Source organism: Trematomus bernacchii, unplaced genomic scaffold (genome assembly GCF_902827165.1).
Source record: "Trematomus bernacchii unplaced genomic scaffold, fTreBer1.1, whole genome shotgun sequence".
Classification (NCBI taxonomy): Eukaryota; Metazoa; Chordata; class Actinopteri; order Perciformes; family Nototheniidae; genus Trematomus; species Trematomus bernacchii.
The window spans coordinates 12108689-12135967 of record NW_022987313.1 but is presented as its reverse complement, the minus strand read 5'-3'; the positions used below and the strand labels follow the sequence as shown (position 1 = coordinate 12135967).

Here is a 27279-nt window from a genome sequence, read left to right as displayed (position 1 = left end):
CTACAACCCAAACTTCAGTTATCTGATAGCCTGTAGTGAAATAAGAGAAAAAGGTAATAAAAGCCATTTGTGATTGCTTACTCTGGTGGTTATAACACTTAAGTGTCGACATCATGCCTACAAAGTGTTGGATAAAAGACGCTAAGAGGCTGAAGTCGTTCACAAGTCTAACCCGAGTGTGTTACAAAAGGGGAGAATCAGAAGTCGAGTGATCTCAGCCTTTACTTCAGCCACACAGAGGACCTTGTTGAGAGCGCTTGAGCCAGTGTTGTGCTCATTGTTTCCTCAGATGCTTCACGTTGTGATTTCCTTTTATATGAGCAGCGCTGTTGGTTCACCCGGACCTCAGCAACACTTGGAGAACACATGGAGTAATGACACTATATTTAATTCAAGCTAAAAAACAACGAGTACAGCGCTTCCTTTAAAAACATTACCTTTGGCAACACACTCACGCACCTACAAAAGACAAACACACCTGACTGTTATCACTGACAACACTTGCACTGTTATTCCCATGCAGATCAACAACAGGTCTGAGTTTGTTTACAGCAGTTGAAGAGAATAACAGAGAACAAACAATACCCCCTTAGGATATAGCTTGTTCTATTCAGTTGATCAGGGGTCGAAGTTATTTGTCCTACAAACAGAGGGTCAGTGCACATGATAATAAGGCATACTGAATCCACTTGCTCCAGCAGCACTGACTAGAAACTGACCTGGCACCTCTCTGTAAAGGGAACAAGGGAAAAAAGGTTACATCTCTTCCAGGAATCAATGGGAATTCCCCCAGTCAAACCCTCCTGTCTACAATCAAATTAGTGAGAGTTTAAATTAGTTTGGACCATGCACTTCAGGCTTTTTTAAGGTAATTGGGGTATGCGTATGCAACAACGAATACAGAATGAGTTGTGAGACTGCGCTTGAGAGTGACTTTGAACAGTAAACAGTCAGAGGAATAGCAGTTTGCGCCTCCGTCGAGAGCAGCAGTGAGAGATCAGGTGGTTTGCTGCGCTGCTGTAATTAACAACCTCAGCCAAATCCAGCCAGGCATGACCGGCAAATTAACATGCAGCAGCTTTCACACTCTATCCCACCGATCTGCTCAGTGAGCAGAAAACCAATACAGGCCAGCTCCGAAAATAGCCCAGACCACAGATTGCCCTTTAAACTCCAATACCACTGACACTATGACTAGTCTCCACGAGCTGGTTGAACACATTTCTGTTCCAAGTACTACAAAACGGCAGAGAAAACAACTTCCAAAATATTTGACAACAAATGTGTGTAGCCTAACGGATGCTGAATTTGGACCGTCAACTGCCAAAAACTCAAGTTATGAACTAATATGTGTGCACAATTGCGGAGCCCCTATACATTTACGCTGGCAGCAATGCCATTTAAAGCAATTGTTCTGCCTGTAGCAGGAGAAGAAGGCTTGGTTTATTGTTACTGAAACACACTATAGCTGTTACCATTTTGTAATAATAATATGAGGGATGTCAGCCTGACTGACAGCTTTACTTTTCCTCTGGATTAAATCCTTCTCCTACATATATGGGAATAGTAGGGTTTCCAAAAATACCAAACACTGCCAGCAACTAATTGGAGTCAGCTATATTTCCACAAGTCCCTGTCGTGTCTTCCACAGCAGTCTCATCTCTCATCACTGTTTCCTGTTCACACAGGAAGCAGCAGCACCAGAAGGAAGTCCTTCCTTAGCTGAAAGCACGTGAAATCAGGGAGGCAGGGTGACATTAACACGTTGGCCCTTCTATCAGCTACTGGACAAACAGACCCGCCTTATCTTTAACTGCACATGAGGGAAAGAAAAACACAGAGGCGATGTTGCGCTCGGTGTTGACCTCTACTTTGGTTGTACTAGTCTTGACATTGAAGGTGTGATGATAGTAAAGAGATCTCTCTATGTCAACTTCAAAAAGTTGTATACTGGCTGTCACAGCTCTGCCACTGTGCAGGAAAATCAATAAACAGCAAATATAACACTATGACTGATGCATGCTGGTCGAGTGCAAGCATGCACCAGTCTAGACTAATAGTTGAACCCCTAAACATCTAAAAAGGTACCTTATTGCAAGAGTGATTTTTAGTTTCCGCAGACTTCCTTTGCAAACCCAACTTCACTTTCACACTTTGGAGATTAATTAAAAGGTAGTCTTACCAAAATCAATCAGTGAGAAATATCCGGCGGAACCTCTAACCACAAACATAGGTTCCTACCTTTATACCCACAGTGTTAATTGGCTCCTACAAAGGGTAAGGAATCAAGTTATACCAATTCATTTTTAAACCATGCTATTCTTGAATATTTTAGTAAACATCAAAACATATTATAAAAAAAGTAAGCTTTAATAGTTACAGAGTATTATTTCTCCATTATAGTGTAAGTACAAATATATAATAGGTTTATAAGTCTACATATGCACTAGACGTCCAACCTTACGAGATAGAAACTCTACGGTACAATACCTGACCTACAATGGATAGAAAGCACTTCATACATACAGTGGGTTGCGCTTATACAGAATCCATATCTCACAATTTCCTCAAGTCAACTTTTTCTCCTCTCCACACTTTCCCAAAGTACCCTGACCCAGTTGTATCTGTGGTACAATGAGAATAGCAGAAGTGTGTACATACAAATGCTACAGTCTCCAGTACAATAAAGGTGCTGTTTGTAACAGTCTTCAATAGTATGCAATGAAACATAAACATATTCATTTCCAAAAGACAACAAATGTTATGCTTTAGAGTTCTATATACCTCTCTGATTTGTTAATGCTGTTTTTTAGTCATGTTGACTTATTTCAGCAAAACATAATAGACATAAACGACTTCAGCATGTCTCCTGCCTTCTACTTGCATGTTTTGCAGTGGAAAGTGGATTTGGCAATGAGACTCATAGTGGTATAGTAATATTCTACATGGACTCTTTAGAGCATCATGATCATTGATCAATGAATCAGCACAAGTCAGCACTAGAGAGCTTCCATTATAATAGTGAAGGATGACAGGGTTGGAACAATAGCCACACAACAGTCTGTTTTATGACTGTCATAACCTACTGCACTTCCTTGTCTAATGAAAAAAAAAAGAGGACATTACCATTATGCTTTCTTTACATTACATTTTCTAATTAAATATCTCTAGGATAGAGTAACTTCACATTAGCTTGATATGAAAACAGCTAGGGGAAAGCTATATTCTCATTTCATTCTAAAGTATAAAACGTGTTATGTGTTTGTGATGTGTCAAGCCACACAGGTGCACTTACTACGTTTTTAAAACAACAAGGGAGACGTTGGACTAAAATGACAACAAAGGTTGTAGTGGGTATCTGCTTCTAAATGATGCCCTGACAAGGCAGCATCAGTTAGCATTGGCTGGCTAGTTAGCCGCAAGGGGTGCTAGCTCACAGCAGCTAGCATTCATGCCTTATCACAGTGCCACTTGCCCGATATTTGTACGTAAAACAATCAATGAAAACATGTGGTGAGTTGCAAACACTTCAAATTAGGACGGTAGTTTTTGCTGCCCGTTGAAATTAAATGTCAGGTAGCTTGCATTAGTAACCGTAGTGACAGCCAGCCAGCTAACCTGACGCCTTGTTTGACGTTAGCTGTCGGCTAGCTAGCACGACTAGCTAAGCCTCGGCGATGCAGCATCAAAAGCACGGTGACATTTCGCTCACCTAACAGTGACCGCAGGTGTTTCAGCCGGGTCAGTACATCCTTCTTTGGGTCCAGAACTTTCTGTGTAGATTTCTTGACGTCTCCATGCCCCCTTCGAGTGAACATTCCGCTGTAAAATGCAACCGTGAAGGCTGAAATCACCTGTGCTTCACCATACACCGAGCCTCCAGTGTGACTGTCACTTTCCTCACCACCACTCTATGCCTGCTCGGTAAACATTCGTCCGACGGCCGCTAGTGTCCTGTTTTCTGTGGGTGTGTAAACACGGAAGAGCAGCCTGACAGGGAGGAGTGGTCACATTATATGAATACGCCTCCTTGTTTATACCCGTTGCACCTTGCACTAAGAGGGGGGCTTGTTTTTGTGAATTTTAATAAGTAATTTCACCTTTCAATTTAGGCTATATAGTTTTGGTTTATGCTCAAGCTGTTGCATTGTGAAGATGTGGGGTTCGTTTGATAGAGTGCCACACTATTGCCTCTTAAAAAAAAGAGAAACAAAAGTTTGAGTGCACTGTCATGCAGTTAACTTTAGGTTGAAGACTGGCGCCCATCTTTAGTCTTAAACGGGGACTTATCGATTCCAATTACTTCCTACAATAGAGGTTTAATAAGAGGAGGTTGGGGTCTAGTAGTAAATATAGATCCCAAGCGCCCCCTGGTGTTTGACATAGTAAAACACAAATCACAGGGAACAACAGTATTTAAATGAATGGAAAGGAGACTTGCAAATATTACTTTTAATGGAAATTGCCTTGCCCACGTATTTTGGATTAGATGTTTATTTTATGTTAGGGATAACTCTGCAAATAAAGATAATTTTCATTATTGATTAACGTGCAGATTAACTTTTGATATACATATCAGGAAAAAACATTACAATGCCTTTTAGAAATTCCTAAACCCAAAGAGCCAAACTGCTTATACTATATATATATATATATATATATATATATATATATATATATATATATATATATATATATATATATATATATATATATATATATATATATAAAATAAAGGCTGTAGTTTGTTGACTGGATTTTATTTGTATTGCTTATTTTGTTATATGGATTTTTCGTTTTTGAGAATCTGTTTCCATTTTACAAGTTGCAGGCCTTGAAAAGCGCAACAATTTTTTACTTACTTTAGACGCATGCAAATGTTTTAATTTTAGGAGCTGGAACCAGGCTTTTTTTATAGCATTTTTTTTAAATCTTAGTAATAGTAATAATGAGTTACATTTCTGTAAATGCCCTAATGCATTAATCATTTATACTCTAGTCTTCAGTTTCTCCAAGAGCTACAATAAAAAGTACTGTGCTGACATTTGGACTTGTCATAGCAGGGCAAGCACAGATTTAATTCTAAACATTAATGATGGCTGCATTCCATTTATTTCAGTTCTAGAGCTCTGGTGCAAGTTGCTACATGTTAGCTCTAAATGGAACAGTCACCATTACTGTTATTGATTCCCAGTGGCAGAATGGGAACTAATTTCCCTTAGTACTGCACTTAGGTACAAATTGAACATACTTGTACTTTGCTTCAGTATTCTTCTCTTGTTCCTGCTCCTACTCTCCTTTACTTCTACTCTTCTTTTTAGGGTTAAATATTATACTTTGTATTTCACCTTTATTTGACAGGACTTTTTAATAATGGAGGAAAAACTTAGCTAATGAATTGATATTGAACATAGTTATAAGAAGTAGTCCTATACAAAATAGTGTAGGAATTACAAATATTTAAAACATGTTTTATTTTAGAGCCATCACAATATTAAAATTGCTTTTGTGTTGATGCACTTCTATAACTTTCTGCTTTAAGTACTGTTTCTTTACATGATGGAAGGTTTTCCTGGTTATTCTTAGCTACTTACTATTACTTGTGTAACATTTTAATGCAATAATTTAACTTAAAGTGTGGTATTAGTGTGGTATCAAAACGTTAAATGAAGTAAAGGATGTGAATACTCTCTCCACCAGTGTTGTGTATAACTAGGTATAATGTGTCTGCAGGATTACATTGTATTAATAGTAGGTGTTCTATCTGATACAATATTCTGCAGTATGAGGGTACAACTCACTTAGGTCATGCTGTTTTTCATGCTGTATAAATGCACATCAATGTCTATGTATTAACTACATCATACTGTATTTAACTCCAGCTCACAACCCATTTCAACTTATAGTCAAAGCCTTTATTAAAAATACTGAGTGTCTGGAACTATTATCCAAAGCTAAAAGCACCAATTGTTACAATGCACTTACGAATGAACAAGGAACCTAACTTCCAGATGAAAGAACCCTGTAGTTTTTGATATCACCACTCCACTCCACTATGGTGACACTTACAAAGAGAAAAAAGGTAGAACAGCTTCACTGCTCACTCAAGCCGTTGCCACTTGACACTTAAAACTGGAGGTTTTGATGAATAAGAATACAAGCTCTGCTTTTACATATCAGAGCTCTCCTGCAGTTATAGTAAACTCGGGGTTATGGTAAATTGAACAGAGTTCAGTGTGCTCATGATTTTAATGGATTTTCAAATTAATTTGTTTTACATGGTTGTGCAGACAGCAAATTCCATCTTGGGAATGGAAAAAGGCATTTATGTTCTGAGATGAATCTTACATTTGAAGAAATTGGATGCATCCGTTAATCAACCCCAAACAAGCTGACATTTGGTGCAATCTCACACTTTCGCTTGTCTGAACCTATCTGTCTTATTTTAGAGGCAATTAATTTTGAGGCTTAGCTGGGGAAAATCATTTCATTTACACATTATACACACACCCCATTAAAGACAGAGCTTAGACTGTAGAGTTGAACTTTGTGACTGAGAAATCATTTTAGACTTAAACTAATGCAGAGAAATAAACATATCTTCATAACTGTTCCCCCTATCAAATATCACATTATGAAATCCTGCTGTTTTTTAAGACTTCTTATTATAAGATAATGTCTTTACATATATAGGAATAGCTACATTTTGTATGTATTGTACTCACAAAAACCTCAAATGAGACTCAACATGAGATTCTGGAATGTCCAAATTGACCAGGAGGTGGCGCCTAAAACATTGGTAATATGAGGCAAATAAACATACCATTAAAAGCTTCACATATCATTGAGGGTCTGAATATTTTTACCAATAAACAATGCATGTGCAGGCCTGGAAAAATAGGGTTCTCGTCAAAATTTTTTATGAAAGTTAATTAAAATGGCAACAAAGAGAAACTATAATCAAGAAACATTTAAGAAGGATAATAAAGAATTAGGTTTTGTTTGAATAACTCAACTGTTAAAGTAAAATAAAAGCAACAATGTCAGTGTTGACGAGTCGACTGTGAAGATTGTTATGCCCTCAACAAAGAAACCAGACTGTATTTTATTTCATTTACCACCCCCACATATTGAGACACTGACAATGTTGTGAGAGGTATTGTCTCTTTCTTTTTCAAGGTTCTGCACAATGGATGTCTTGAATGATAGGAGAGCGAACAGAGGGTAGTGAGAGCGGAGGCCAAAGAGGTGGAGTAAAAAGAGAAGTTAAAATCAGCCTTTGCCCTGCAGTTTGGTATGACACTCATTATCTGAAGTGGGCCATTCTGAGAAAGGAGGAGGTTGCCTGTCACAACAGATGTTGATTACACAAAACAGGGTAGTTTGGAAGGATGCGTGAATAAAACACAAGCCCACACACATACACAGACACAGGGTTATTGTTGGTGCTTTGTCACGAGTCTTAATTGATTGTAATCACCATTCCTTCTTGGCAAAGCTCCCCTGTTCTTGAAGTGCAGGTTATTGCTCATTATCTAAAATGGCATGGACCTACGATAATCTATCAACAATAACAATGGAAGTGCATTTTTGTTCTCCTCTCTCTAATCCTGCACCTGGAAGTATTTTCAGGGTTCAGCCCATTTCTGAAATAATACACCATAGGCTGCGACAATTCAACTTTATAGCTCACCGTAGAGGCCATACGGTGCTTTCTCAAAGATACTTCACTGCCCAATAAGACAATTACGGTGCCAACTGTGACATTATTTCTGAATGAGATCATTTAATTCAAAATGGGATTTCCAGTGTATTAACCAGCATAATTCATTCTTTTTTTTCATGCAGGCCTAGAATTGCCAATTTCCAGGGCCTGGCAGAGAAGAGAAGCCCTCATCATGACCAAATGGTGGCACTGCAGCCTCACAAATGCAGATCCTCCTTCTCATGGCCAGGCTGTCGGACTGATTCCAATCCAAGGTTTGAAAAGCACTTGTCTGCTCTAAATTGTTCTTATAAAGAGCTTGGAAATACTTGACTTTTCTCCTTATGTGGTTATGGATTTCCTTTTTGTACAATTAAGTGCCATTAAAAGCTAATGTATCCTGTTAAACCACATTAAGGTGTTGGGGTGGACAGTGGCACAGTTCCGAATATTGTGAATAGGAGCCCCACTCTCTGAGCATTTTCTTTTTTTTAAAATCTATATTGGACCATTCAGAAACTTCAGGATGAAAAGGATCAAAAGGGGAAATGTCCACAGGGCTGCTGATTCTCCTGGCTGTGAGACCACCCACAGCTGCTTGACATAGATGAGCTACAAAGCAATGAAACCATGAAACAAAACCAATCTGTGTTTGACTCAACCGGGAACACGGGCGTTTAGTATCTAACACGGAAGCTATATTTTTATGTTCACAATATTTGTATGAGTAGAATAAAAATTATAAATATATATTGCTCAAATTACATCAATTAACGCCATTAATTAAATATATTTTGCCCCATTGTAATGTTACAGTAAATACATTTTAATTTAGAAAAATGTATCCTATTTATTAAAAGCTTTTTCTACAAATAACACAAACAAGAAGCTGCCATTTATATGTAAGCTCCCACCAGGGGTCGTCATGGTGCCCTTCGCCACCAAGGTTATCTAACCTTATCTAACAAGTTCAAAGCACTATATTCATTATTTTGGAGCCTAGAAATGTGCACGCCTTTCTAAACAGCAAAGTGAGGAAAAATCTTGTGTTCTTGTATGAAATTCTCGCCTTTTATTTTTTCAAACGCTACAATTATGAAGCTCTGTATATGGATACAAGTGATTTCTGAATCTAGTGTTTGTAATGCACACTGTAGTTTGGAGCACATCTCCATGGAGGTTAATGAGGGGGCACTCTGAAGTAATTAAAACAAGAGCATTATAAGGCAGCAGTTTCACATAAGGCACTCATAGCAGCATAACCCATACTTAATTAAAACTCTATGCTGACAGCATTCTGTATCTTCTCAGGTAATCTGCTGTGAAATTAATAAGGAGGGAGAATTAAATGACTAATGTTGGCAAAGGAAAGGCAATTTTTTTCTTCATCCAGCAGTATGCATGACAGGGGTCTCTATCTGGAATGCGTGATCCTTATTGTGCTGGAAAATACTTCTTCAGGTTCTCGCCGTAATCTGATTCCAATTTCACTTGTGGTGTGACACCGGAGCGACAAGCCAGGGGGACGTTTAATTGAAATGTCCGAGCTTTTAATTGGATTCTGTTAAGATGTGAAATTACCTCCTAAATTACAGTCTTGTACCTTTAAATGCTGATACAGAACGGTTTCCAGCGGTGATCAGTTAAGGAGCTGAAATAATGCCTCCATTCAGCGGGGCGCGTCGCTGTGCCGAGGCAAAGGAACATTCTTGAATTTAGAGACAACCTGCATTTCAAAGGCAGACATTTATCTTGTGAAATTAATTGTTTTTCTAACAGGGTAGCGCTCGAAAGACAATGCGATACTTGAGCATGCTTCTGTAGTATGGGATTCAAGGTTTTCCTTCTGGGGAGAATTTGGTATCAAACTCCAACACTCTACAGTCATGGTATACCGTGCTTTCTGTCATGATACTGTATTTAGACCCACAAACGCCTATTACCAATCGTACAGTGGCTGCCAGATATCCATTTCAAGGCGAGTGAACCGGGCATTCATGATATCATAGTTAAGCTGAAGGTGTTCAGGTGATGCGCGGGTGGTAGGCAGCACAGCTTCCTTCACCTCCTCGAGGGTTGTGCTCTCCCAACCTCCTACATTGAGATTGGTGAATTTACCCATTCTGGGACCCGTGTCACCCCGCTGTGGCTGTGCAAAACATCCCTGCCTCCTCCACCTACATCCATGACCCCCTCCGATAAGCTTGGAGTTCATCCCTTTCACTGATTAGTTTGCTGGCGGATTGAATGCCCATGTCTACAGCACCGTGTCACCCGGCTGGCTCTACCTGTATGTGGCTGGATCAGCAGGTGGCTGGCACACAGTCCATGTGATACTGAAACCATTATTTATACAGAACATTTCCCTGTCTGTGTGCTCAGCAAAGCCATGCTTTCCCCGCTTTGGGAAACAACCACCTTTTCATAATTCCACAAAAATAATAGATTATGCCTAGATTTAAGCTAGAAATGCAGCGTTTTTTTGGAGTAACTTGCAAAAATGTTCCTATGATTTATATTCTGTGTGAAAATGTGAAGTCATTAGTATTTTATCTGCCCAAATCCCCTCTTTTCAGTATGCTATGTGTGTGGTTGGGTTAGCGTGAATTCACAAGTGTTTGTTTGTTTACCGTTCCACGGCTTGCCCAAGTCGGAGCCACAGGAGTGTGAAATAACAAGCACAAGAGGGATTTCACGCCTTTACAGAGCTGAAAAGGTGTGTTTTTTTGTCAGACAACACAGTCCATTTCCATCCCCGACAAACTTTGTTTACTTCCCACTAGTCACTGCCTATCTATTCCCTTTTAAAAAACCCATACAATTAAACATTATATATGGGTTCCCACGGGTATAGTGTGTCCAGGTTTGCTTATTCTACACCTCTGGCCTGTTTTATCGCTGTTATCAGAGGCACACGGTGCATCATTAGAAAAAGACAAACAGCCCAGCTTCTTTTTGGGGGGAAGAGAAGCTGACGGAAAATCAATGCTCGGTTTCCCATGAGCACCTAATTAGCCGGACACTTGTGCACTGTTGAAACACGGGCCGGATCTCTTTGTCTGCCGAGTCGATCAGGTGAAATGCATGAGAGACACCTTCACAGCTGATAAACTGTCAGAGAGCTGAGGAGTAAACACATAAGTGACACTTATGGTCTAGCATGCCTCACACCCACTATATGCTTTGGCAGACTGGATTTGAACTTTATCATCCACAATGCGACGGAAGCATTTCACACTAAGGGGGGGATATTTGTTTATCAAGCTAGCTTTCTTATCTCAAAAAGTCCTCCAATGATATTTGTTCAAGTCAGTTGGCTATGACACAGGGTCAGGAAACAAGTGCTGAGCCCAGCATAACAAATGGAGTGCCATGCAGAAGGCAGTTTTCCTGCATAGCTTCGACTCAATTGGTCTCTCACTGGAAATTCTAAACATTCAATAAAAAAGGGAAGAGGCATGAAAAAGTCCAATCCTATTCTATAACCTGTTAGAGTGACACTTGCGAATTTCCACTATGGAGAAGGTGGCAGTACAAACGCAGATAGACGAAGGGGAATAAAAGGGCCTTCTCATGACAAACTTTCTGGAAATGTCAGCCTTTCATGCTTTTGAGAAGACCTATTTCATATCTATTACAGCAGGCATTCTGTGTCCGATATTTCAGATTTCAGTCCTCCCCGCACTGCAAATCCTCTGCCAATCTTCCGCCCTTAAGAATCTCTGCCAGCCCCGATGCATTATTCCCCCCGCCACCTCCCTCTCTCCCCCCCTTTTGATGTGACAGAACAAACCGCGACCTATTAGGATTAAGGCTTTGAAAAGATCTTTGAAGCCGCTCAAGGTTCCTTTAAACTGGGGAATGACAATATGAGCTGTGTGGCAGCAGATGCTGAATGGAGTGATTGCTAGTCCTCCTCAGCGAGGTCTGCTGTCACACACGTACAAACACTCACACACACGCGCGTACAAGAGTGCACGCACACACAAACAACGTGCAGCCTCCACCCTCCACCCAAAGCCCTGCAGTTACAGTATTGTGCTCACAAATGCAGATTTTTTTCGGCATTTTTTGTTGTTGCTGTGAATTGACAGAGCACATTTTTGGCTGTGAGCCATTGCTGTATCTGAACTGCTGCCCAGGATGAAAACAAACAAACGTGACAAAACCTTGCATTTTCTCCTTTAATGATCTATTTCTGTTTAGGACACATTCATGTCAAAAACATCAGCAGGATACAGAAATGTGAAGGACGGAGGGTAAACAGGGAAGGATGCTGGAAACAGACATAAAAGAGAAAAGTCGTAACCCACTTGTGTGTGCTGACGATGTCTGTTACGAGTGCATGCGAATGAGAGTTTTGTGTCTACTTAAAAACATAATGGTGTGCTGTGGCAGCCTTTATCTGGCTGAAAATTACAGGAGTTCAAGGTGTCCCACTTTTCAGCGCGAAGATTCTCAAAAGCACAGAAGAATTTTCGTTTTACAATTTTTTTTATGAAGCCTCAACACTGACAGAGCATCTGATGAAACTGGAATGATGGAATGCCGCACTGATGCAAAGGAGAGCAAATTAAGTAAAAATGACATCCTCAATGCTACCTGTACACTTTACTTCAGTCACACAGACATGGCAGAGTGCAAATACCATCGCAGTGAATCTCCTGCAATAAAAAAAAAGAATTTAGCCTTCTTTTATCTAATCACTCCTCTGAATATCCCTTATCATACCTGCCTCGCCCCCTGAGGTAGCCGAGGACAGATGCTATATCAAATATTCAAACTGGGATGGTTCCTGTAGAGATTTATCGAGGGAAATTTCATGGGCGATCCTATTTAGATATTCACTGCCTGTTCTGCGTGGTGTCTGGGGTTAAACATGCCTCGGTGTGGGATGTCACTGAGAGACAGTCACTACAGATAGCCGGTCTGTGCAGAAATGAAGCCATGGGACACAGAGGGTAAAGGCTTCTCAGTGCTACTGTCAGGGAGACAAGTTCTCAGGGAGCTGCCACCATAGAGCACATATTGATCTGCCATTGCATCTTATCTGTGTGACTCTAGATTAAAATGCTCAACATTGGCTCTCCCTCTCTCTCTGCCAGGCTGAAGGCCTTTCTATATCCCTGAGTGGAGGAGCTCTAATCTCCCCATGAAGTAGTGGGAGCCGATCATTGGCAGAAAAACGCACGGTTCTCACTGCAGAAAAAAGGGGAGCTCAGAAATTAACCGGCTTAAAATGCTCCTATCTAAAGACTAACTTGAATGACAATCGGGTTTGATCCACGTATTTTATATGCCGCTGGTTGTTTTTCTTCAACACATTGTTTTTCTGTGTGAGATTTTCTGCTCTTTCTTGGTCTCCAGGCGTTGTTATCATAATCCAAACAATTGGCTGTTGTAACTGTATGTATTCCTCTTGTGGGAAATGGCTGGGAATCAGATGCTCTCGGGTCTTGTTTAATGTCCTGTCCAAATGAGCGGGGTGGAAGCCCTGACAAAAAAACGGGCAGGAATAAAGGGCAGAAAGCCTGGGCAGACAGACGGATGAGCCCCGGGCTCCAGGGCTTTGACTTTGGCCAAACAAACGTTTGTTTTTCAAAGTGTTTTTATAGTAGGATGGATTAAGGCGGATGTGGACCAAAAACCCCCACCTCCCCTGCCCATCTTCTTGTCAAACGGTGCATTGAGAAGAGGGGTTGCACCTGTTAGGGCAGCCCAGAGGAGTAGGACCAGTATGATATTGAGCAGGGCTTTGTGGGTATCAGAGTCAAAACAAAGCTGTCAGCCAGGGCTCATTCATCTTTGATGTTCATTGATGAGGAAACGGGTGGGCCTCAACAGGGCATTGTTTCCTCTAAGTGGGGCCCATTGATAGCCAGAAAGCCACGTTTGTTTTTACTCTCTGATGGGTGGAGCTCATTTTAAAAGGCTTAATGGTGCATCTAACCAGTCCAAAACATTGTGCTTTGGAGCCCTCCTTGCACCATTGGCTCGGTGCTGTCTTCCTGCTTCCTAAATGGCCTATAAACAATAATAGAATGCTAATCACGTGTGAATGGCCAACACCGGTGGGCATCCATGTATCCTCAAGCCCCCGGCTCTTCTAAAGGCCTGCTGTGACAAATCAAGATCCAGAATAGAGGGGCATTTCACTGCCATCGTGTCTGCTTCCTGGCCCATTCTCCAACCTCTCCACTCTCTTTGTCATAAAAACCTGGATAGCCTTCATAAAAAGCATTTCTCATGCTATTGTTCAGCTAATCATATCCTCTCCAACAATTTCAGGATGTGACAAGATAAGATAGGGAATATTAATGCCATATCGCCTCATCTCAAATTATGAAAATGTGTGGATGGGGGAGGGCATCTATGGGGGAAATAGAAATCAATTTGTGGCGCTTCCATTTTGTATATTGCCTTGAAAAGAAAACAGTAATTTCCCATGTTATCTACCTCAAATCCTATTAGAACCAGGTTAATTTAGTGCCAGCGATTTCAGGATGTTATCACGTCGTCCAATCGGATGATGTCTTTGAGTGCTCTCTGTTTGTTAGGTGTAACTGTTCAAATTTAATATAATGTCAGATACCGTATCTGACTGATGCATGATCTTGGTTATCACTTGCTGAACGGTGAATGCAGGAACACCATATTAATTAAATTCTCAATAGCAATAAGCTATTGGGTCCACCTTTGAATGAAGTGAATGTACCTGCACTGCAGATCAGAATCCTTTTCCTTCCGCTATGATAACATATTTATCACCCACCTCTTCGCTTGACCTCAAATGCCTTGTTTTTATCTTTCTCGGTATTCACATTTCTCTATTCCACATCTTTCTATAAGGGCACAACACATTTAATAAATGAAAAATCTCACCTTGCCCATACTGAAAATTCTATAAATCTTCAATATAACATGTATTCTTTGTAATACTGTTACCAGCATAAATACTCTATGGTTTGCAAGTTTCAAACGTTCCACATTGGAGCTGCATGCTCATAATTTACCACTATAGATCCTGAATTCATGAATATGAATGCTTCTTCCTCAAGAGCTGGCTCCTATTGCTGGCAGAAAAAAATCAAGGACTCTAGCCTTGTTTCAGTGCAGAGGTGTATCAAGGATGCACAGCCACATCTTACCTTAAATAAGGGTCTCGCTTTACACCTTCAAAGCACTGGAAGAAGAAACTGACAGAGTTTCTTTCGCTCTTCCTCCTGATTGTTTGCAAGCTTGATTCGCTTGGATTCTTAAATGATAGGCTCATATAGTCCCAGACTTTATTTATGTTGCATTGGCTGGCTGCCTCCTTAAGCGTGAGGAGATATGCAAGAGCAATCAAATATTTTCTATGGCTTGTATAAATGATGGTGGATGGGAGATGAAGTTTGAATTTTTCACTCCTCATTTGTGGTTCAATTGCCAGAGTGTGTATTGCCTGTTTTCCGGAAAGAAAATAGATGGCTTTGTCACTCAGTATGCATAAACCGTTGGGTCGTGTTTGTTGTACGCTGTCAACGAAAATGATAGCAATTCTATTTGTCTTATGAGAAAAGACATTGTTACAAAGTCTGAATAGCAGTTTTCATGAAAGGGATTGTTTGTCCATTCTGAAAGTTATTTTCGTCAGACATTATATGACATATCTTCATGGACTCTTTCAAACGCAAAATCCCCTGTCACAATGTGATATGTTAAGAGGAGAGCAGATTCTTTTTGCCTTCACCTCAGACAACACAGTTTAACTTTCTTTCCTCTTTTCCCTGCACATAGTGTGTAGAATTCGAATGTAGTATCAAGTGAAAACTTTATAAAAGTGCATGTAATTATGAGCTCCTCATCCTACACTAATAATACATCACGGAGATTGCAATTTGCCTCTTTATATAAAATGATAGACTGTCAGACATGCAGCCCGTCCACATCTATCTCGCGGTCTCATATCATTCAGCACTTGAACCAAACATATATTTCTATCAAGGCGCCGGAGAATAGCATCCTCCGTTTGGCGCAGAGGAGGTGTGTCCCCTTCTATCTTCACGAGAGAGGGAGAGAGAGAGACAGGGGGAGAGAGCGGGTACCTCTCTTTTGTTCACTCCCCTCTCTAACTGGTAGTGTTTGACTTCCCCCAGTCAGGAGTGGGTAATTCTGGAGCCCTGTGTGAGGTTGTTAGATCACTGAGGCCCAAGACAGCACCATTCTTTGCAGACCCTTGACAGCAAATATGTGGTAATGATATTGTCTCCTGCTGGGTAATAACACACAATTCAGACTGCCACATACTGCAGTCGCCGGGGAAAAAATGGAGGGGAGAGAAAAAAAGAATTACACTGAAGTACTGGAGGAAAATGACAGGAGAAATGTCTTCAACCTGAAGTGCTATATTGAAAAAAATGCACTCCTGCAGGACACTGCAGTCGGAACAACTGTTTTATTCCCCTCTTCTCAGAGTGATGTGGCCACTGCTATCTGTACAGCCTGTTCTGATACATCGATACGTCCGAAAAGTAATGCACTGTAATTCATATATATATTTCCCACAAAATCAATGTGAATTAAATCCACGTAATTGTGAACCACAAAGTATAAAGAGTGAAACGTGTGTATGGAGGCTATTGGAGTGGATAGGTGTGTCCAAAAACATTCAAATTTCCTCCAAGAGGTCGCTGTTTTTGGACTGTGTGAAAACAGAATTGCTTTAAGTGTCCTTAACCTTCTGTACCTTAGGCCCTATAATGCTTTTTGAGGTTTTCTCTTTCCTGTCGTGTGTTGTATAGATTTTGTGTGCATGTAAATGGTCTGCAAAGGTTAACATCCCAAAGTTCCCTCCAGAGGGAGTTTCTCTCCCACACACTCCCCCTTTGCCTGATACGCCTTCATTGGACTCATTTGTTTACTTCCTTAAAAAAGTGACATCACTGCCTAACACTTGCGCTTCTATTAGCTGAACCTCTCACACATTGTTTGTGATAAGGCTAAGGGCGGGACCTCTCTAAGTGGTTGAACAATCATACCAGAGCCGGCCAGCTAACCATTCAGAGCAGACTGGGCTCTGGTTTCAGACAGAGGGTGAAAAGATGTGCTGGAGCACAGGAATTATTTGAAAAATAAAGAGCTTTTTGAACATTAAAGCATATAAACATGTCACCGTAAAGGCACACAATACAATTATAGGGCCCCTTTAATGCTACTTATGTAATTACTTTGACTCAAACGTTTACCTGTACATCACAACACTTTGCCACTTGCATGGTTTAACCCTAACATTGATTTTCTTGATCATGTCACTTTCCCACTTTTATTGTTATTTTAATCCAACTGTTGCCTTATATGCCACTTAAATGTGTCGTGCGTAAATTGGCCACTTCTATATTTATTTAACCCAAACTACAATAATTTGCTAAAGTTGTTTGGTGTTCAGTCTGTATTTGTCTAATGAGCAGATATTGACACTTGTGGCTGGACAGTTGTAGGAGAACGTACGGGAACAACTTTCCGTCAGATATAATACAAACGGTTGTATAAGAGTACTTGGATCTGTGAGGTTGTTTCCTCATGCAAATGTTCATTTATGAGTTTAGTTGTCTTTTTAAATGGGACTCTTTAATGATCACTTTGTTTCCCCCTTGGGCATTTTAGGCAGTTCAGTCCCTGAATGCTAAACACTGTGGTTAGCAACTCTGGCTGTTTGACAAAAACCACGGCTTCAAATGACTAAAGCCCTTTGTGTCCATACAACACACTGCATAGTTAGTGTTTAGTATAAACAGCATTTTCCTACTATGGAGACCTTCCATTGTTAAGCAGACCACACTGGCAGCTTCAACCTTGACCTTTGTGTTGCTCCACTTGGTACTCGGCTTGTAATTGTCAACACCATCCATCACCGGCCTATCGGGGGGCTGGGATGGGGGCCAGTCCCCCTGCTGTACTGTGAAATTGTGGCATGTGATCCTTAATGTGCGTGAAGTAGACAAGGCCTTGACACAATGCATCAAGCTTCAGGGGGGCTCCTCTGGTCGAGTCTATTAGCCCCCCACTGTTCCCCTGGCTGCCTGGACTTATTCCTACGGGATACGTTGGAATAATAGTGTCATGTCTGCTTGCTTCCAAGACACTGGCTTCTGCCTTCCTGAGGACCAGGACCGGCTGTCAATCAAAACACCTGACCAGTGTGACAGGACATCTGCCAGCACACCTCTTATAAATTAAGAGTTCAAAACAGATTTGCCAAGACAAATATGGAGGATTTTTTGGCACCCTCAGCTCTGGCTGAACCCTCTTCTCAAAAATGATCTTCTCTGGGCTGCTCTGCTAGTGTCCATGATCTTAGATTCAGACCTTGCCTCTCTGTAGAGCATGAGAGAGAGCACAAGAGGGAGAGAGAGAGGGTGAGTCCCTCTTCTTATTCATACATTTGACTGCCAGGGAAGCATTGTGCAATGGGCTAAAATAATGAGAGCACCATGTAAAAAGGTAGCCTTGATACCACACGACTGGGTGAAAAAGGGAGACACATTGAAACGGAAGAATTCATCTTTTCTATCAGCCCCTCCGCTCGCGAGTTGAACCAGGTATTCAAATGGGTTCAATCTCAGCCGCTCAGATTTGCATAACACAGACAGATGAACTCAAGTGATTGAATTGGGCTAGGTGGAGTGAAAAAAAGAGAGAAAAGAAAATGAATTTCCATGCGAATTAGGAAATGATGAAAAACGGCAAAGGGTACATTATTTATTTTTCACACTGAAATAATTACGGAATTAACCTTTCCTTCCAATGTGACAGCCCTCTAAATCCTCTGTATCACTCTGAATTTGATGTACTGGACTCTATTGGAAAACAACTTGACTCTTTTTCGACGAATACAACGGAATTATCTCACCGCCATACCTGCGTCTGTTTTACTCCTGGTCAAGGCCGTCAGCTGATCGGCATTGCTCGCATAAGCTCCACACGGATGACATGTTTGTTGTCTCAGTCAGTGTTACAAAACTAATGCCCGTGCACCTTCCCTGTGACTACTATAGAGTCACAACACTGCAGGAGGGGGAAAAGCAATTTCATGGTTCACTCTGTGGTTAATGTGCTGCTGTAATCTTTAGAGAGGCCTGTCCTTTTTGTTTAAGTTTCACAGAATAAAGAGTCGGACTATCGTAAGCTCAGGCCAATTAATCACTGGGCTAAAAGGTGGCTGGAAGCCATCCACTGGGAATGGGCCATGGTGAGAGTGTGTGTGTGTTTGGTTGAGCGAATAAGTTCTTTCAAAAGGATCAGCTGGTGTGTATGTATTTACCTGAGTGGGCAGTATGTGCTTTTGTAAAGGGGGGGAATACTTTGCAGAGTGTACCTTGTGTGTGTGTGTTAGCGTGCTGTGCTCACACAGTCAGGTAAGCCTCTCTAATTGCTCCGAGGTGCATTAGCACTCAGCCACCTCGGTCTCTCCCCGTGTCTTTGTTTTTCCTCTCAGTGCCAGTCTGCAGGCCAGAAGACAATCAGACCAGAAGGGTCATTTTCTGCAAGAGCTCACCTCCCTCCTCCAAGCCTCGCCGCTGACAGGCTCACGCTCGGCAGGAACCCTAAATTAACACTTGACGTCGGCGAGGCTCAGCCCTGATGAGGCCGCAGAGAGACAAAGTGTCACAAAACAAACACTCGATCATTTTTGCTTCATTTCCTTCCACCGCTGGAGGAACACACTCACCTGGAGGGCCGCGGTGACATTCACTCCCATATCTGTTGCCGTGGATCAGGTCTGGTTCCTATGTGCAGAGGTGGAGACATAAAAACGGTGGGATGTAGAAACTGTTAATTAAGTACCGAAGTTCGGTTAAGAAACCGAAGGCATGAATGAGTTGAGTTACACCTGTTGGGTTCACTCAATTAGCCATGCTCTCTCTTTCATTGGATTATGACCTAAAACTATCAGGTGATCAAGTTTTTGTCAAGTCCATGGCACAAATACAACCCTGCTAAAAATGAATGTCTTTATTTCCTTGTGTTGGGAATGCATTCATCTCCGTTCTGTCATTACAAAGTAACTGATTTGTTTTCCTGAGCGCATCAACAACAACCCTTGTAATTATTCCTCACTGGGGATATGCACAACACTAGGACTCAACACCGCAGAGTAGTATGATACTATTTGAAGCCTACTTCAAACACAGTGCCCCCAGCGAGTTCCGATAGCGCCAGTGTCTATTTTATTATTTGCTTTATCTCTTGCGTGAGAGTTTATTTGTTTACATGAGAGGGATTGGAGGTTTGGTGATCTGAGCAAATTGCAGCAGAAAGTACTTCAGATGGGAATGACTGTAATTAGCATGCTCTTAAATGTGGAACGCTCTCCTAATGTTTTTGTTTACGTGGGGCAGCTGATCTGTGACTCGTGCGGGGGCGGCCCACAGGCAGGTTAAAATCACTTGTCATGCCAGAGATCATCATTATGAGCTTACAATTGGTCAGTGTTGAGGAACAATCAATGCAGCGCCAGGTAGACACTCAGCCTATGCACCGAGATTCTGTGTGTCATTTTGTATTTACAGTTGTGTTTTCCAGAGTGGATCATTTGAAAGTACGAGTGCATTTATGTGTGTATGTTTTTATGTGGTTATGCTTATACGCTATGTTTTGGCCGGTATTCTTTTTTTTTCGAAGCTTACCGAGCAGCCTTCACATAATCTCTCCCCGCATCTTCTCTGAAGAATATGTTCCATGACACACATTAAGAGTCAATTAAGAATGTGCTGCTGTGCCCAGTTATTCAGTCAGTGATTATATTTCACTGGAGGATAATATCCAGGTAAATTAAGATTTCCATTTTATTCAGCCCTGGTTGTCTCTGCATCTCCATTTCACATCATGGAACAATTGAGATCTTATCGTGGATTAAAGTGGGGGATATTACACCTAATTTAAAATATGCACATCTACAACTGCATGCACAGTTTAAGCATCCGCCATGATATTGTGGGGAGGGGGGAAACGAGCGAAACAATTAAGTGCCATACGCACAAAACTCAAAAGGCTGTGAGATACAATTCATCAAATTGGCAGAGGGATTGAGGGCGGAAACATTGCCTTGAAGAGTTCTTGAGAAAGATGAGGAGAAGGAAACACGAAAGGAGCAAAGAAGAGACAGGAAGTTGGGGTACATTCAAATGGGGGTTCCATGGTTGTCAGGTGACAAAGTTGTGCTTGTTTAAAATGTTCCCAGACTTCCTCCCTGTTGCTCTCTCTCCCTCCCTCACTGTCTGAGAGCCCAGTGCGAACGCTAAGCTCCGGCATCTGAAGTGGCAACACTTGAGATGGTGAAAGTGACAACATCTTAACATAAGCTGAGGGGGCTAAAGTGAAAGTCAGTGTGAACCCCCGACCAACCTCTCCTTCCACCCACATCCTTCACCCCTGCTCTGTCATCCCTCTTAACCCCCCCCCACATCCCAACGCATGGGCAACACTGTGCTTCGTCAGTTTGGGCTTCAAACCTGCCTTCACCAACCAGGAAGATGCAGGAAAATAGCGGGGATGAGACTACCCATGATTGAAAAAGCTGAAACTGAAGGTGAAAGGTTGGGGAGTAAGGAGACATCTCTCTATGTCTCCTCTCTTTACGTTTCACTGTCATCGTTGCTCCTTCCTTCCACTTCTAGTCACAGGTGCCTCCAAACAGAACTGGAAGCATGTAATCCGCCCAAATCCAGCCTCTTCCGAGGAGTGTAAAACCAGGAATGTTCTGTGGGGGTCACTGGATTAGACAGAATTCATGGTGGTAGCTTGGCTTGAGAGGCGGAATTAGCGGAGTAGGGGAAAAAAGGGAGAGGAGACCGAACTGGTTTTGTATTAAAATGAGCTTACCAGGTGGTCTCCCTCCCAAAAAGTGGACACAGTGTGTCAAGTAATCTGAAAAGCCCCCGGGTGTTTGTTGCTCATTGGCCAGAGGCCTGGTAAAAAGAGAGAGCGAGGGACTGAGAGAAAGCGAGAGAAAGAAAGGGGGGGTGGCTAGGGAGGTGGCACTGATGTGGCCATTGAGGCCTCAGTGAAATGTCTGTCAGGCTTGGTTTACCACAACCACAGCAGTGATTAGCCCCCTTTTGATGACAGGTTTAGTTTTCTGTCCATTGGCAAGAAAGTGAGAATGGACAAGAGGGAGGGGTAGGGGAGCTGGGTTGGGTTGCATTGGGAGACTTTGGGGGTGGGCGTTTACGCACTGTTGCAGGAAAACGGGAGGGGTGGAGATGAGGAGGTGTTGGGGGGGTGGGGGGGGTGTATATTAATGTCTTGCACCGGGGAGCTCCTACGTAATTTCCCAGCGGGTCGTGGGGTCAGGTTTGTATTTAGTTAGTGGTAATGATCTCGTTAGGGATCTGAATGGACCACCGTCTAAGCCCATTGAGGACAGCGAGTGTGCCTCCCCATCCCCCACCACTGCCTGCCTTGTGTGGGCTTACACAGCCCGTGAACTGTGATTAATGGACTTCCAGGGCTTAATAACTTGCAAAACAGTATTAAACAAGGGAGGCCCCGGGACAATCGGAGAGGCTACCCAGGCGGAGTAGGAGGTGGCTGTAAACAGTGCCCGGCAACAATTGCAATGCATGGAATTAATTGAGATGGGCCACTCACAATGCTACAGCTGGCTAGTGGCAGGGAGCCAGGCCTGGGAGGAAAAAGCTTCACTGGTGCTTCCAGGTGGCCCAGACCAGGCCAGGCCTATTCAGTTTTGTAAGTGTTAAAAAATAGAAGGGGAGAAAGGCTACATTTGTGATGGGGAGACAGTGAGAGGAAGCCATTGAGGAGAGACAAGAAAGAGATTAAAGAGCATAGAGAGTGATAAGCAGATAATGGGGGGGGCACATTCAATGGAACAAGTAATCCTTGACATGCAAGCACAAATATGAAGCCTTTTGTCTCTTGTGTCTAATTCAAGCCAGAATGCGTAAAGTGGCAAAGAGACAATGGTGATCCACATTAACACAGTACACACAGACAGATAAAACACACTCATCTGTCCAAGTGTGCACACATACACAAACATTTCATCACAACGTCCCCTCCCCACCCTTCCCACATCTCCCGGCCCGCCTTATACTCTTTCTTTCCCACCCTTGTGCCCTCTTGTCTGGAAACAAATGATCCCAGCATGGAGTCATGAGTACTGATGTGTTCAGACCACCCTCCACTCTGTCACAGAGCTCGTCTTTTCTCCCAAGCCTTGGTGTGCATTTTATGCCGGTATAATGCTTCTCAAATTTGTAAATATAAGCAATGGGGTCCACTTGTGCCGAGGGAAAAGCACTTTTTAATGGACATGGGAACTACTCTGGTCTATATTGGGAGAATGCTTTGTGTTGAATGAATGCAATTTTAATTGACTAGTTTTTGCTCAGTGACAGTTGTATTTTTTGAAATATATTTGTGTTCATTTGTGATATTTTCCAGAAAATATTTAGCCAAATGATGTTGGAAAATTAAAACTATGAGATTACAGTGATTTCCATTGTTGAGACAAATGTAATGCCAGCATGGTTTTAGTAAACAGAGAAATATGGCATAATGCAGCAAAATTGCACAGTCTGTTTTCAATTATAGGTAATTATGAAACAATTTGGACTGAATTGGATTAAAACATGAACAGGTAGTTTCTCCCATCATGAGGCAAGTGAGATAAATGTATTTGTTGCACATTGTTTAGATTTAGATGAAATGACAATATTAAACTTAAAAAAAACATCATGCTCAAATATAAATACCTTTTTATTATATTAGGAATTACTTATATTCTGTCTTGCTCCAATGAGAAAATCTAAATAAACCACACAGAGAAAAAAATTGATAGTTTACCAATGTTGTCTTTGGTTATTTAAGAGGGAACAATGGAATAATTGCATGTAAAAAAAAAGGCAGCAAACAGAGGAGGCTTAGCTGCTGCTGCTGTTTGACATTCTCTCCAGTGTGTTTGGCTTTTCTCAACAGTGACTCATCTCCAAATGAGTGACACTGAGGTCATCCTAATCTGCTTTTCCTGCAGATCAGAGACGAGTTGGACAAAAGCTCACTTTTCTATTCACTCCAGTGTAGAAGTCCAATATCTCTCTAAAGTATTTGCCCAAACCCTTTACTTAATCAGCGGCGGAGAGGTTATTCAAAACCACAGTCTGATGCTCCTTCCAAGTTTGTGTGTGTGTAGGTGTGTGTGTGTGCATAATGATTTTAAAACACTTTAATGGCCGTTTCATGATATTAATACATTATTTTTAGATCATGCCTAGTGTATCTTTATATAGTTTCCACAAATTGTATTATACAAAGTTTAACACGTGTATTTACAATGACGTTTAATATGCGTGTGTGTGTGGGAATACACACTGTTGCATTATCTCTATCTCCCTCTCTCACCTCACAGCTGTCGCCCTTCGCTCCACCCCCCACCTCACCCTCTCTTGCATCAGGGTGTGGGTGTGGCGGGGGCCTCGGCCCTGACAAGGCCGAGAAGGGATCCACTGCTGTGCTAAGCCTCTAGCTCCCTGCTCCCCCCCCCCCACCTCCCCGCATCATGAATAATGGAACAGGGAAATACATTTATCTTTTAATAGCCCCGGCCCCCTGGCTGAGGCTGTTCAGTCTGGCCCAAACCGCCGCCGCCGCGCAGGGCCGAGCTTTCTGAACACCACCCGTGATTGTCTCTGCTCCTTTTGAAGTTGGGTTCTTCTTAGTGTCCTAGAGATGGGTAATCAGGCTTGATTCTGGAAGGGTCAGGCCATCTTTTGAAGGGGCGGTCATCCTCCAAGTTCGACCAAGGAGCTCATGCTCTGTGTAAGAATTACTGTAATTTCATTGGACGAATTCACTGCCCAGTTTTGAATTTAATAGACTGAAAAAAAAAGGAGATGAAGAGAGCATTTCGGTCGTGCTAGGAATATAGTAGCAGGATTGTGTAAGAGTATTGTGTAATGCAAATTGCCAGCTGTGCGATAATTGTAAGGTAGAAATATTGTGTTTGGTTGTATTCAGAAGGGTTCTGTTATTGATGAATTTGTGAAAAGATTATAAAATAAATACAAATAAAAATATATTAGAAATATCGGTTCATACAGTATTTAATGATGCAATACATATTTGTCTTTTGAACGCCTGCCTCAAAGATAAATACTGAATAAATAAAACAATATATATATGCTTTTGTATATGTTTTCTATTTTTTGATTATAATGGTGATTTTTAAATAAACACAAAGGCACTAAAAAGATGCCATGATTATAAATCAGCCTCTTAATGCGCTACGTATCGGTGCACCATAATGTGGGAATAACAGCGTGTTTCTCTGTTTAACTAGGATCAGGGGGATTTGGGTCCAGCCTCCTCGTCCTCATTGCTCACACATCTGTATGTGTGGGCTCAGGGGAAGACAAGTGTAGCTGGATACCTTAACCCTCTGTTTGTCTACGCTGATTTAAGGCTCAAGCAGCCTCGCTGTGACACCTGCAGTAACAGAAACAGGAGAGGGACTGAGTCAACCCGCAGTGCAGAGAATCATCTGAGTAGTTCATTTGTAAAACAATTATTCACACATTATGAATCAGTTGTTTTTGCTTTAGTGCTTGAGTGTTACACAGGTTTGTTACATGCAGGCATGGTTTAAGATATATATCTGTTGGCATATTATGTTTATATCTGATAGTATCTGGTGATGCCCTCATATTTGACTGTTCATCTGTCATTGGTCACCTTGTGGTTGTTATGTTTTCTATGTTATTTATTATTTATTTTATGTGTGGTTTGTCTTTGTTAGATTATCTTTATAAATGTATAGTGTGTGTGTGTAAGTTTCTGTATTGAAAATGTATTATTTATTGCAAATGTATTTTTCATTTCTCCTCTGTTATGTAGTGATTGTGCTCAGCACAAAAACAAGATGGTGCAGCTCAAAAGTATATCTTGTTTTATTATCTTATAAATAAATAAACACAAAAAATTGGATTTATTTAATATAATAATATTTTATTTTTTTATGAAATACATTTTGTATTTAGATGCACACATAATTGTACAACTTACAATGTTGTGTTGGATCCTTATATCATAAAGTGTTTTAAATAAAATAAATAGAAGTGCATGTTTGTGTAAAATAAACCATGATGAATTATTTTAAAAAGGTTGTTTTGTGCTATTTTAGAAAGCAACAATGATAATGTATATGTCAGTGCCAGGTGAAAAAAAACAACAACAATATTTTATTAAAAAAAACTATTGAAATGTAATAACCCATAACTAAGTGGCCAACAATTCTTTCATCTAATGTTGTGAAGAAAAAATAAATGTTCAGGATTGTTGGTTCAATATATGTATATACAATAGCAAGGCACAATTTGAGAGATTGTTTGGATCAGATATTTAATATCACCAATTTATAATCAGATTATCACAATAACTGAAAAATACAGACAACAAAACACACTCGAGTCACACTGAGGCTGACATCACTTTCAGCCAACAATAACAAGTTCAAGCACACACTTCTTCCCAACATGCCTCCTCCTCCACACACACACACATACACAAAGTTACACACACTAACCTAAATCTCTACTCTCCATATCCGCACACACACCCATCCCCTCTTACCCACCACTCCCCTGCACCCAGAGCCTTGCAGCCGCCCGGGGTTTGTGTAGTTTTGCGTCGGGGAAGAGGCCTTGCTAGCCGCGGCTGAATCTGGGTCCTAGCCAGCACCTCCTCAGCTCCCTGCTCTGCTCTATGGAAGGCAGAGAAGCTGAAAGCACCATTTATCATCACTTGTGTGGGCAGCATCACCACGGCAACGCTCAGGCTGGCAAATGCCACTGCTGTGAATACTAATGAGGCTCTTGGCAGGCCTGCGTTGGCGTCAATGGGGCCAGGGTTGTACTCTACGTGTTTGTGTGTGTGTGTGTGTGTGCGTGTGAGCCAGTGCTAGGCTCTAGGAGGGCTGCAGTAGAGGTAAACAGTCCAAAGGAAATCAATTAAGTGTTTCCACAGTGTTTGGCAAGCGCTCTAATCTTCCGCAGCACATTTAAAAATAAGGGCAGAATCTGCCTTTAATACCTCCTCTGCTTTCTGCATGACAATAAACAAGCAGGCAACAATAAACAGCCGAGCACAGCCGAGCTTGACTAAGTCCTCCAGTCTGTACTTTGAGAAAACACAAGTGAAGTCATTATTCCAGACTTCTTTAGCTTTCTTCCCCATGCAGCATGTCTGTTTTTACCACGGAGAAATTGTGTCATGAAACGAAATGACTGCAATTAGTTCCTCAAGGTTTCATATTGCAGGAACATAATGTTTATTAGGGAACAATCTCAGATGATTTAAAGTTGTGTTGTGCATCCCTGAATGGAGGCTGCAAGGCATTTGAGCTAATGTAATGAGCGGTGATTCGGGGCACACCTGCCTTTCTGCTATTGACACTAGCTTTTAGCTTCAGCGGGGCCTTCACACTGTCACCTGTCAGAGATGCTCTCTCTCCCTCTCTGTGTTTCTCGTGACTCTTATGTTAGAGTGACGCTGTGAATAAATTGGGCTGGAGCATG

At 41.6% G+C, this 27279-nt stretch overlaps 1 protein-coding gene across 4 annotated transcripts in view; it reads right to left on the bottom strand.

Moving 5' to 3' along the window:
• Positions 1 to 3958, bottom strand: part of ralgapa2 (Ral GTPase activating protein catalytic subunit alpha 2) — a 100511-nt gene extending 96553 nt beyond the window's left edge. For 3 of the 4 annotated variants that reach the window (XM_034125459.1, XM_034125452.1, XM_034125445.1), the window contains exon 1: positions 3713 to 3958. In XM_034125459.1, the coding sequence (XP_033981350.1) occupies positions 3713 to 3818 (106 nt within the window). In that variant the 5' untranslated portion in view covers positions 3819 to 3958. The remainder of the gene's footprint in view (positions 1 to 3712) is intronic. The other variant, XM_034125435.1, reaches the window with a different exon arrangement.
• Positions 3959 to 27279: the final 23321 nt, after the last annotated feature.